Source organism: Tubulanus polymorphus, chromosome 11, assembly GCF_964204645.1.
Source record: "Tubulanus polymorphus chromosome 11, tnTubPoly1.2, whole genome shotgun sequence".
In the NCBI taxonomy this organism is placed as follows: domain Eukaryota; kingdom Metazoa; phylum Nemertea; class Palaeonemertea; order Tubulaniformes; family Tubulanidae; genus Tubulanus; species Tubulanus polymorphus.
The window spans coordinates 3,441,611-3,455,130 of record NC_134035.1 but is presented as its reverse complement, the minus strand read 5'-3'; the positions used below and the strand labels follow the sequence as shown (position 1 = coordinate 3,455,130).

The window sequence follows — 13,520 nt, the reverse complement described above, 5'->3', positions numbered from 1 at the left end:
TACGAGAGACGCCGATTAAATAAGTAAAGCGAAAAACGATCGCAGCTGATTGTCGCTCCGGGTCGTAAAGCAATACGAACAATGAACTACTGCGCATTAACATCATAGAAAACTACTGGTTTCTGACTGCGTCAGGAAATTGATAGTCATGGCTCAGATTTAAGACCCGTCTACGACCACCTAAGTTTTATAAATGATCTAACAACTGTAGATGAGTCTAAGCTTTGAGTTCTGTTCTATAGCCAACCTTACTACTTTATTCAAACCATTCAAATTCATTTCGGTTCTGTAACCAATCCCACAACTTCATTTTGGTTCTATAGCAAATCCAACAACTTCATTTAAACCAGTCTAAGCTCATTTTGGTGCTGTAACCAATCTAACAACAATATCAAGACCACTTTTGCGCTTAAGACACGAGCGTGCAAATAGGTCCTGCATTTTTTCGAAGGGTTCTAGCATATCTAGACCGTAATCTTCAAAAAAATCTACAACGCTTCATTAGAATCTCCGGTGGCTAAAAGCTTAGCTAAATTAATCGTCGGCACGACAAGGCCGGATACGCCATTACATCCTTCCATAAAATACTTCACGATTAACATCGTAGTCCTCACAGAATAGAGATGAATGTATAAAAATCCGTACATGTTCGATGACGGGGCGCACGCTCGAAAAATGCACGAAATGTCAAAATCAAGTAGCCACCCTCGTTAACCTTTACGGGGTATTAAGTATATTGCGTAGTTCGGTAGCCGTCGCAAAAATACTCGTAACTGCCAATTTCAAGTGTACTCGGCATTATCAGGCGTTTAGATTGCGCTCGAAAATTCAATTACATCGATTAGATCGGCAAGACCAGGAGGGGAGTGTAGATCCGACTACGTCTAATCGGGGACTCTAAAAAACCTAATGCCTAAAACAGCTTGCATAAGAGGAAGGAATCAGCAACCAGTCGCCGATTGTTCAGGCGGGACGTATGAGTGTACTTAAGATCGTCGAGATCTGAATGGATCTTATATAACCCGAGTGTATTTACAACATAAGCGTTCTGTTCTAAATTGATCGTGGCTCTCAGGTGACCCAAGTGTCACTTAGATCTTAGCCAAATCTGCGACACGACCTCGAGATGTGACGTCAGTGTTTTTAAGACCGAACCGTAGGCAATTGGATCGGATCTTAGTGCGACCTGAGGCTTTACTAGACCCCCCATCGATCTTACACCGCCCGAGATATTTTGGGCGGACAGGTTGCCGCTCATCGGCCACCAGTCTACGTATCAAGCCAATCAGATGCGTTGTTTTTCACCGGCTGATTCACTACGCTAACATGTACATGTACACGTGGCTGCCAACCTCTGAAAACTGCTATCGGTAACAAACTGAATTTCTTACAGTAATATTTCCTACGGAAGAAAATGTTGAAATTATCAGTAATCAAAGTTATGTCCTCCAGTAACATCTTGCACATTTCTGTATACACATCAAACAAATCACATCAGTATTATTCAGAATGCAATCGTAACAAAACACAGATAATCAGGAATGGTTGACAATTCCGTGTACATCATGACCATAAAAAATGCACATGTATACTGTGTACTATATACACATGTATACTGTGTACAAAAATGCACATGTATACTGTATACTATATACTGTGTGCATTTCAGTATTAATTGAACATCGGATTAATTCTGATTTACGATCAAATCACGCAATGCTGCAACTGAAACAACCCTAATAACATCGTTACATAGCCGCCTCCACAAATTAAAACTCAGCCGAAAAAAAGAACGAAACTAATCTCGCGACTCGCGACGTCGCCGGAGAAATCGAATCAAACGAATCAAACACGACGATTCTTCAGAAGACAGAAAACGAACCGTCGACGATCGTCGAACGACACAACGTCATTAAACGTCGTTTTATCATCGGGACGCGGTTTGACGTCACTGGTGACGACAACAAGACGAAACGGTTAAAACCCGACGAACTCTTCCTCAATCGCTTGACGTCACGACCAGTCGTTACAGGAATAGACAAACAAACCGCCTAATCAAACTACCATACCAAAACGCACATCGCCATGGAAGGATCAAACGTGCTATCGAAGAAAAACTGTAAGATGATTTCGACGTTTCAACTCACGCGCTATTAGCCCGGTTCTTACGGATTTTCCATACTCTAAAGCCAAATTTGGCCCGGAACAACTGTTCACACGGGTGCCAAATGGGCCCGAGCCTGTTTGGCCCCGACCAAAAGCGTCGGCCCAGGCCCGAGCCTAATTTTAGCACCAGACAAATGATTGCGTTTGAATAGCAACTGGCACCAGAAATGATCCACTTCGCTTTGTTTGAGCATTGTTGAGTATCAAGTGAATGGTGTGAACACGCTCTCTAATCAGGCACGGGCCACATTTGGCCCGAGCCTGATCGGTGCCAATTTGGCCCGGGTTCCGTGTGATCACAGCATAAGTTACACGTCGCAAACCTAGAACAGACAATGTAGGCCCATTCAAAGTGAATTAGGGCCAATTAACAATGACATCAATCAAGTATTTTCATAAAGTTTCTTATCAAATTGTAGCGGCTATGAAAAATGCGTTATCTAGAAAGTGAAAATATTTTGGGAACATTTCCTGATTTCCGATACCTTTTGCATAGATGTAGGGAAAATCAATTCTTAATAGTTTTCAACAGGCTGAGGTAATAATTCCAGTTTTCCAAAAAAAAAGTTTCCAAAGATTTTCCAAAACTGTTAAGAATACTGGTATAACCACGACGAAGAAAAGATGAGCATCTCGGCAAACAGCGTATTTTCATTAGACGCTGCGATCTGACGCAACAGGGACGACCGGCGGTATCGAAATATATGGTTACCATAGCAACCGATCCGCTGCGCACACGTCGTCGTCGAATACCGCGGGAGAACGAAGAGAGGAAGAGATTACAGCAGACGAGAAAGAGACAGAGACGCAATCCATACACCAGAACAACTATATATGTATAATATATCAATATACGCGCTTAATCCTTTCAGCTCGTCGTGAGATATATTATATTCAATAAAACCCCCGACAGATCAGTCATTCCTTGGTATAAGGAGTTCTCGTGGAGTTTTAAAGGAGAAAATCTCAAATTTTAGAGGAAGGGCCTGCATCACTCTCAATCCAACTACTGTACAGACTACTTCTGGTACTGTTCATCTTGGTAAAGCATTAATTTGGTGGTTTTTTAAGCACATTTTTGAACTCAATTATTGAACTGAAATCAGTTTCTAATTAGTTAACCGCCTAATTGGGCAAAAAAAGCTGGTCTCAACTGTTTCGATTTAGTTGTAGTCTACCGTACAACCTACGAAATCTCTAATTGCCTATTTCTCAAAATTGAAGGGGTTTTAAAGGAGTTTTTGACATTTTGCTCAAATCAAAGGAGTTTAAAGCGCCTTTTAAAGCATTTTCTGTTTGTAAGAGGTTTTCAAGGAATCAAGAAGCAGGCGTAGGGACTCTCACTGTCATCCAGTCCTGTTTGCTCGAATTGAAGGAGATGCTTGCACAAAAGCATCTTCTATTTAGGATTTCTTTCAAGGATTGGGGTTTTTAAGGAACCAAGGAGTCGTAGGGACGCTGGCGCTTTTCGGTTCGTTAAACTTTACGAGCGATAATAAACCGTATCATCTCCGATGAATTCATACATTATCGCTTTCATAACTCGCCTATTTCAGAATCATATCCAACTAACCCCCCCCCCCCCCCCCCCCCGATCGATCGCGAGAAATTTAACGACCGCGACGTAGACGCATTGTGTCGTAGCGTAGCAGCTAAAGCTAATTCGTTCGATTTTATCAATTATCCGTTTATGACGGAACGGCGCGGACCGACCGATAAACTACAGAAAGTATATCGCGATTTATAGCGACAGGGTTCGTAGTGGTAAGACTGGTAAGACCGTGCGGTAAGCGTCGAAGTAAACACTTTTTCTCGAGACAAATCCCGATGGCTCTTCAAATCAAACATCAAGACAGCAAGGCTGTATGGATGAGAAACACGGGGAACCGCAGCAATGGACAAGCTGCAAGTCTTTATCGACACCACCTGCCTACGCAGAATTCTAGTAAGACTCCGAGATGGACTGACAGTGTCACAAACGAGGATCTTTGGGAGAGAACTGGACAAAGTCCAGTTGAAATGGAAGCGACCAGCGGAGGCTGGAACTGAAATTAGCTACACCCTCAGAAAACCAAGCATCAGCATCGGTCGTCACAGGTCGTCACCTGGAATCAACCTCCTGGAGGACAACTGAAGAACAGCTGGCGAGGACATCTACTGAAAGGTCTGAGAGACATGGCCTCACTTGGACTACAACGAGAAAACAAAACCAGAGACAGAAGAGGCTGGAGATAACTTGTATGGCCTATACTCTACTATGATGAGCCAAGGGCATAATCAAGTCTCAATGGCAGATCCCAAATAGGATTTAGGTCGTCTTCTCATCATTCAATTGAACATCCAATCGAAAACAAAGCGTTTTGCTTGAAAACAATGCAATAATTTTCAGGTTTGATAAACTCTCTAAAAACCGTGCAATAACGTGGAAAACAATTCACACATTCTCACAATGAATACATGTATTGAAAACAAAGCTACTGAGCGTTATGAGTTCAAATTAATCGGTCTAATTCACATGACCATATGAACCATTTCTGACAACAAAATACTCGACGACTGCTTTATATGTCGGTCCAGTATTCACCTCTATACGGTATAGCACAATGTAGTTATACTACTACATGTAAACGTATAACGCAGAAAATCAATTCAATGTCAGAATCATAAAATTCTCCGTGAAGCTTCTGGGCGCAGAAAACGGAGAAGACAAGTCTACCGTATGCAGCAGACAGACCTACGTAGTGAACTGGCCAGATCTGGGTAAGCAGTCCCGGGCTCTGTGTACAGAAAAGCACGTTGTTATCACTGTTATTGAAAGTGAGCTAAGCGGCTTCAAAGAATTGTAATCACTTTCACGAAAAGAGTACTTCTACTTTTTGCGGCAATTAGCATCTGGCGCTCAACTATTTTCAATATCTACGATAGGCAGTCCTCGACCTTCAGTCCCTTAACAACCGTCAACATCGCCAGCCAGACCTCCGACCTTATCTGATTAAACGAGGCACGCTCTATCTACATCTCTGCCCTAGCAAGCATTCCTTCAAACCTACAGACGAAAGTTCCGCCCGGTGCAACTACGATATGTACGAGGACTTTACTGTTTCTAGCGATCTATTGAAAATCGTGATCTTGACAATTAATTCCATGTAAGACATCAAAGCAGGGTCCGATCTAAGCGCTTGTCCAATCGCCCGGGACAAGTATATTCTCATCAGGGCAAGTAGGTTGTCATTATCACTTGGCCTCCGGGTGAGTGCAATTTTATGTAACAAAGTTTTTTTCCCACTCGATACAACGGATGATAGTGCCACCAATCGGACTGCCTGTGTTGGGCAAGTAGCTTTTGGAGGGGGCAAGCGAAATTTCAGATATGCTTGCCCACCGGGCATGTGGCTTTCAATCCTTAGGTCGGACCCGTATAGGCACATCGTAGAAAGTATAAGAAGCATTTTCGCTATGATCGTTTCATGCAATGGTTTGAAGACGTTGTATTAGCGATCCAGTATCGACTTTCATTTCTACGTTCAATATTATTGACGTATATAATACATGTAATCTATTGAAACAGATGTTACCGTTAGCAATGAGCGAGCGACGCAAAGATATTTTTTCCGACCAGGACTAAAAGCCGATTTCGCTATTATATTCCACCAAAGCTGTATACAAGTACGGCGGCGCTCGTTCGAGATCGTAGAATGCCAAGTCATGGGTTCCAACGCGCTATTGGGCTCCTGGCCTGAGCGCTGGCTCCTTGGATGTCACTATTTCCAGGGAGAGATGACTGATACACAGTTACAGATATAGACTAGGGGTAATAATACCAATATCACTTCTCTCCAGGTAGAGATGACTGATACACAGTAACAGATATAGGCTAGGGGTAATAATACCAATATCACTTCTCTCCAGGGAGGGATGACTGATATACAGTTACAGATATAGACTAGGGGTAATAATATCAATATCACTTCTCTCCAAGGAGAGATGACTGATACACAGTTACAGATATAGGCTAGGGGTAATAATACCAATATCACTTCTCTCCAGGTAGAGATGACTGATACACAGTTACAGATATAGAATAGGGGTAATAATACCAATATCACTTCTCTCCAGGTAGAGATGACTGATACACAGTTACAGATATAGGCTAGGGGTAATAATATCAATATCACTTCTCTCCAAGGAGAGATGACTGATACACAGTTACAGATATAGGCTAGGGGTAATAATACCAATATCACTTCTCTCCAGGTAGAGATGACTGATACACAGTTACAGATATAGACTAGGGGTAATAATATCAATATCACTTCTCTCCAAGGAGAGATGACTGATACACAGTTACAGATATAGGCTAGGGGTAATAATACCAATATCACTTCTCTCCAGGTAGAGATGACTGATACACAGTTACAGATATAGACTAGGGGTGATAATACCAATATCACTTCTCTCCAGGTAGAGATGACTGATATTGAGTTACAGATATAGGCTAGGGGTAATAATATCAATATCACTTCTCTCCAAGGAGAGATGACTGATACACAGTTACAGATATAGGCTAGGGGTAATAATACCAATATCACTTCTCTCCAGGTAGAGATGACTGATACACAGTTACAGATATAGACTAGGGGTAATAATACCAATATCACTTCTCTCCAGGTAGAGATGACTGATATTGAGTTACAGATATAGGCTAGGGGTAATAATATCAATATCACTTCTCTCCAAGGAGAGATGACTGATACACAGTTACAGATATAGTCTAGGGGTGATAATTACAATATCACTTCTCTCCAGGTAGAGATGACTGATATACAGTTACAGATATAGGCTAGGGGTAATAATATCAATATCACTTCTCTCCAAGGAGAGATGACTGATATACAGTTACAGATATAGGCTAGGGCTTATAATACCAATATCACTTCTCTCCAGGTAGAGATGACTGATACACAGTAACAGATATAGGCTAGGGGTAATAATACCAATATCACTTCTCTACAGGGAGAGATGACTGATACACAGTTACAGATATAGGCTAGGGGTTATAATACCAATATCACTTCTCTCCAGGTAGAGATGACTGATACACAGTAACAGATATAGGCTAGGGGTAATAATACCAATATCACTTCTCTCCAGGTAGAGATGACTGATACACAGTTACAGATATAGGCTAGGGGTAATAATACCAATATCACTTCTCTCCAGGGAGAGATGACTGATACACAGTAACAGATGTAGGCTAGGGGTTATAATACCAATATCACTTCTCAGCAGGGAGAGATGAGTGATACACAGTTAAATAAATTCTGGAAAAGGGTCTTCTTCCAGTCAAACATGAACCACAGCCCTGAATGCCCTAGACTCAATGGTTAAGACTATAAGACCTGGCCCCCATTTTAACCTGTTGACTCGCGAGTTTTGAAAATGGCTCACTGGTCGTATTCGAGCGAAAATCGGTTTCTTTTTTTCATCTTCGTCAATACCTTGTGTTCTAGAATGATCATCTCCAGCACGCTGATACACGTCTCGACGCCCAACAGTTCTAATGGAAGATGTAAAGGAAAGTCGACGAGGCTGAGTCTGGTGTGGTCGGGTAACGCGAATACCATCGGCGGCTGTAGTTCTCGTGGTAATATATCCAACTGAAATCACAAAACGACAACGACATCGTGAAAACCTCTCGATAGAATAGCCACTTTACCCCCCCCCCCCGTTAGTTATTCCGTAACTTAAAAACCCGCTTTATACAAAATTGAAAAGGTTGAACGAAATGATCATTTAGGACGAATTGAAATTCATAAAGACGATGGTCCCCACAGAACTAAATCTAAAAGAACAAAAGCGAAATGGTCCCTAGAGAGAGATCAAACTTTGTGTCTTCTCTTTTCAATTCTTGACGAGCGAATTTCGTTTTTGATCTTTAAAATTTTGTATATACACATATAGTGGGTTTTAAACTAATCGTCTATCCTATTGCCTTATTATATGTACTGGAAATGACAACTTCTGGCCGGTAATGGATAGTCGTAATTAATGTACACACACAACATCAACCGCAACATCATATCCCGACGAAGCGGCGATCTAAAAACTACGTGACATTGGATGTAAATTATTAGTTAAATAGTTCTCCCGAATAAATCCCCCAGGCCGCTCGATGCAGTAGCGATTATAGAAAATAAACTACGCATCAAATATTAGCGCGATGACAATTGATGTACGTAAACAGCAACGGGTAAAAAGAGCAGTTTCATCATAGCTGCTGCTACTGCTGCTGCTGTGTCTGCTGCTGCTGCTTCTGCCGCTGCGTCAGCGGATTTGGGAATACATAAAATTTATGATCAATTGATAATTAAAAAACGGATAATCATCCAGCGAAAATGCCACCCGAGCACGCACGCGCGCAGATCTATTACAGCAATATTTGTCATATCTTATCGAGTTAAAATAGAGACGTTCTAGACGTCTGAGTGATGCATCGCTTCTCGCAAATTAATGCCTATTTTTGGAGAATATTTTCGCTATTTTTGCAAATTTTTGGTAGATTTTATCCACTAATACAAGCATAGACATTCTCAACATCCGCACGATTGCATATAATGTATCTCGAATTTTCTATTTTTTTTATTACCTCCACTCTAGTTTTGCCGGGTACGGGAACCGGCGCGCTCAACAGGCGTAAAATCCACGTTTCGATTTCGCGTACTTCGTGCATCACCAAACTGGGCGTGTTGTCGACGCCCTGACCGGTCAATACGCCCCACACTGTATCCCTGAAACAACACAAACAATACGCATATCAAAAATGACAGGCAATAACTTACGGGTTTAAATTGACTGGCAATAATCGGAGAGGGTGGCCACTTTACGCCCATTTACAAAGCTGTTGAGTTTTCCCTGATTTTTTCATGAGATTTTACAAAATTCCCTGAGATTGAATCGGGGATATCTCGAGGTTTAAAATGTCTGAAAGCTACTTAAAACCCTTTCAGCGCTAATTGTTACCCGAAAGTGCTGGAGATGATTTGAAAAATCAACCTCAGTGTGTTGAATCACAGGCATACCGCTTTAGTGCATCTACACCACAGTGCGGTGTATCACTAGTAACTTATATTCAGATACGACAATTTTGGTGTCTCCCTATTGCAGAGTTTTAGGTTTAAAATGTAACAATTTATTCATTTTTCATTGAATCGCGTATTGATAAAGAAACACGCGGTCAATACCATTATCCGAACTCGCTGAGTTTTCTGGGTTATTTTCTTTTTAGTAAAATATGTTCCCCCCAGTTTTCCCTGATTTTTTTTCCAGGATTTTCTGATTCCCAAAATCGATTTTCCAGGTCAGTGGCTAACTAATGCAGGTCGAGACATTCGACTGACCGCTATCTGTGAAAATGGGTCGCGAACTTTTAATCCGTTAAATAGAGACGCGTTTTCAGCGAGACTACGACGGTGTGTCAAGCGCGGTGCATTAGGACAGATTAATAAATAACAAGTTCGTCTCGATGATTAACGTAACTAACATTACATATTTTCTCGAACAACATTCGACGCACTTCACTCGATTGGTATAAACGCTGCCATAAAAATAACCCTACATTAACAGGTCGTAATGCTGTACTTCCTAACGCGGGTCATTGCTGTTTAGTTAGCCCGAAATTGTTTCGACAGGGAAAACTAATTTGATCTAGAAATGAAATAATGTTTGATTACTATCAACAACGTTTATATAACGACCTGTGTTTCATAAGCGCAAACGTAAAATCACACGCGAGATCTCTTTTGATTGTCTTTCGATTTCAGTTAGGCCTAGGATTTATCCACCAGCCTTGCTCCCTGCTCTGCTCAGGGTTAGTTGGAATAAAAAAAGAAACCTTTATTTCCGATGAATTTGTGTTAAAGATTGAAAAGATTGATGGTATGCGCGTCAAAATGTGTAGGAGGCCTATATACGGTTAAAACATCAGCGCTTCATCCCTTATATTGAAAACGAAATACAATCATCCGCACTTCATATCAGTGCTTCACCCGAGACATAACTGAAAATGAAATACGAACACCAGACCTTAGGTTTTTTATCAGCACACTTGGACAAACTGATCGTCCACACTTCACATACAGATGCGTTCAGGACTTCACTGTACAGAAATATTTTCAATCGAAAATCCTGAACACATGTTCGACACTTCACCGAAGACATGTTTTCAACTGAAAATAAACTACAAACACCAGACATCTTATCAGCGCACGAATGGACGATTCGAGATGCCGCAGAGATTGGATATAGCCAACCCCTGAAACCGGTCATCATATCTCACAGCACGATATGTTTTACAGGGCACAGGATAGGCTATAAAGACACTGAATAAATAATATATGCCTTATGAGATGTGATACGCGCGCACGGTGTCTGTATGCGCAAGTATGTCGTTAAATAAACATTGAGCATAATTCATAAGCAACATAGAGAGAAATTGAACATCTGTCGTCAATATGTTTTGATATTACCAGAGGCAATCTATGCGTCCATTACAAGACAACTGTACGTTTATACCACGTACACATTAGGCCTACTGCAATACCAGCTATCACCTATCTTGGCTGGTAGCTCAGCGCCAGCCACACCGACCACCCAGTATTGGCTACCCAGAGGAGGATGATACGCCAACTATCCTTGGTCCCTCCAGGACTTATCACAGGGCTCCTACGAGATTACAGTGGAAGCTTGTCGGGATGAATTCTCGTGAAACGCATTGAAAAACCAAGCATTTGGTCCCAAATCAAGAGAAATAAACTGATTTCACGCCATAACTTTGATCTCGAAATAAGGAATCAGTCCCTTTGATTTATTCAATTGGTAGGTTTGATTCGATTCGCCTTGATTTGGTGTCCCTTACTAACCAACCACACCTGCCGGGAACAAAACACGGGGTTCGATTTTGAAATCGGAAACCGAAGTACGCGACTATAGCTGTGTTGGTCGGTGGATAGTATTACATAACGAGGTTCTCCTACCGCGGAGACCGCGACTATTACCAGGATCGCAACGAATAGATCATATCACGTGCCAGTAAGTACGCCTGGATATGATTTATAGTAGAATCTAAATACAACCATCCCCGGACCCGTCGATCGTCGTTATGGTATCGTGATATATAAAACAGTGAATTTGTATAAGCGCATTAAGGGTGGATTAACCGAGTTTGAATGAAAAACTGTAGCAGTGTCGTCTGAATCGTGAATTACTCAGACGAATCCAAGATCTTTAAACATACAACCATTCAAACGTCAAAGCTTGCGACCTACCAGGCGAACTTAGCAATTGGCGACCAAATCGCCTTACATCTCTGCGGGCAACATTTGTCTCAGGGTCCCACAGATCGGTCATTCCTGGATACACAGGGTCCCTTTATCGACACATTTAACTGGGTTGCTACCGATCAGTTATTCCTGATATAAGCTGTAAACTCCTCCTAAAACAGTGCTGTTTATCCCAGAAAACCATTAATTCATTTTAAGCAGATTTTACACGAACTAAACCCGGTTTCTAATTTAGTAACCGCCTTATTGGGTAAGAACAAATCCCAACTGCAACCTGTACTGATTCATGCCTAGTTTACTATATGACTACAAACATTTCTAATTGCATATTTCTCAATATTGAAGGATTTTTAAAGGAGCTTTGGACATTTCGCTCGAATCAAAGGAGTTTCAAACACCATTTCATATCGACATTTTCAGTTTAGAAGAAATCAAGGGGTCGTCTAGAGACGCCGAGAAATACTCACCGACTGCTGGCGCGCGACGCCCCGATACGTTTACTGCACGAGCGTTCGTTACACGCGTCGATCAGACGTCGCAGCACGAACAAACATTCGCGAAACGTCGAAAAAAACGGATGATGACTGACGATGCATAGCGACGTCAGCGTATTGTTGCGTAATCGTCCCGTGTTTTTACTTTTCCGACGCGTCCGCGGCGACGACGACGACGACTTCTGCGACGTTTTCTGATTATCGGCCGTCGGATGCGAATCGTCGTTTCGATCTCCGCCGGCGCCGACTCCGCCGCTGCGCGAGTGCGACTTTTTCTCGAACGGCCGGTAGAAATTCACGCATATTCCGTAGCGAACGCGCGCCGAATCTTTCTCGGTCAACGAGAACACGAACGACGTCGACTCGCGAAGACTCATCCGTTTCGGGCCGACGTTGATGCAGCCCTCCGGCTGACAGAAGAACACGACGTCCGCCGGCAACACGAAGTCTTTGTGATCGTCGACCGGGTAACGACGCAACAATTCGGGCGTCTGCGCGACCGAGTTGTTACGGTTCGGGTGTCGACTGCCGACGATGACCATGTAGTCCAACAATCGCGGACTGAAGAACTTCTTGCGGCCGTCCCCGCCGAGACCCGACGCCATCTTGGGTTTTTTTTTTGTAGTTTAAGCTCCGCCCGCTTGCGAAGATAGTTTAGTTACGGGACGCACGTGAAAACCTGATTAAAACCTTTGACTGCATAGTTTTATAAGTGGTCGAAATTTCTGAAATAAAATTAACATAAATTTAGTAGTTAATGCATAAACAAATAGGCCTACATTAACAAAGTTCAATCTCCCGCATTATCGGTCATTCCTGGATACAAGGAGTTTAGAGGAGAAAATTCCAAGTTATGAGAAGCGTCTGCATCACTTTTATATCCCAATAACCGTAGATTCTTCCTAAATCAGTTCTGTTTATCTCAGTAAACTGTTAATTCAATTATCATCTATTTCTTGGATTTTGTAGTCAAAGTAAAAGTGTCTAGTTGCCGATTTCTGTGAAGGAGTTTTAAAGGAGTACGATTCTTCTATTGCCTAAAATCTAAATTTGCTTTGGTAAATAGCTACTGACTGGAGGAATGAGCTTATGAATTCCATATTCATGCTAAATTTGATTCAATGTAGGGCACAAAAATACTACAGTTTTCACCTCAAATTAAGGCACAATTTCGAGAAACAATGATACTATAGACTGCCTGAATGAACCGTGCATTGACTGTACTGTACTATTATACAAGCCCGGCAGTACTGTATACTGTTGTACTGTAATTGAATGCTTATGTCAACAAACACTGACAAAATGTCATTTTTGTAGTCAGCAGTCAGTATTTCAGCGGTCTATTCAGTGAAATATCGTATTGAATTAACGGTGTTCCTTACCTCGCGTTATTCCATATCGTCCAGTTACATTTTACAGCGCTTCAACGAGTAGTTTAATAACCTAAAAACCCGTAAATATTTACAATATGCGCTGCCCGACTATCAGTACATCAACATTTTTCAGCATTTCGCAGCTAGCT

The 13,520-nt window shown here is 41.9% G+C and overlaps 1 protein-coding gene across 1 annotated transcript in view; it reads right to left on the bottom strand.

The window, feature by feature from the left end:
* Window positions 1-13,499, bottom strand: part of LOC141913198 (MAP kinase-activating death domain protein-like) — a 55,478-nt gene extending 41,979 nt beyond the window's left edge. The window contains exons 1-4 of the mRNA XM_074804668.1: window positions 13,381-13,499; window positions 11,972-12,723; window positions 8,813-8,954; window positions 7,665-7,823 (exon numbers count right to left, since the gene is read on the bottom strand). Of these exons, the coding sequence (XP_074660769.1) occupies window positions 7,665-7,823; window positions 8,813-8,954; window positions 11,972-12,603 (933 nt within the window). The 5' untranslated portion in view covers window positions 12,604-12,723; window positions 13,381-13,499. The remainder of the gene's footprint in view (window positions 1-7,664; window positions 7,824-8,812; window positions 8,955-11,971; window positions 12,724-13,380) is intronic.
* Window positions 13,500-13,520: the final 21 nt, after the last annotated feature.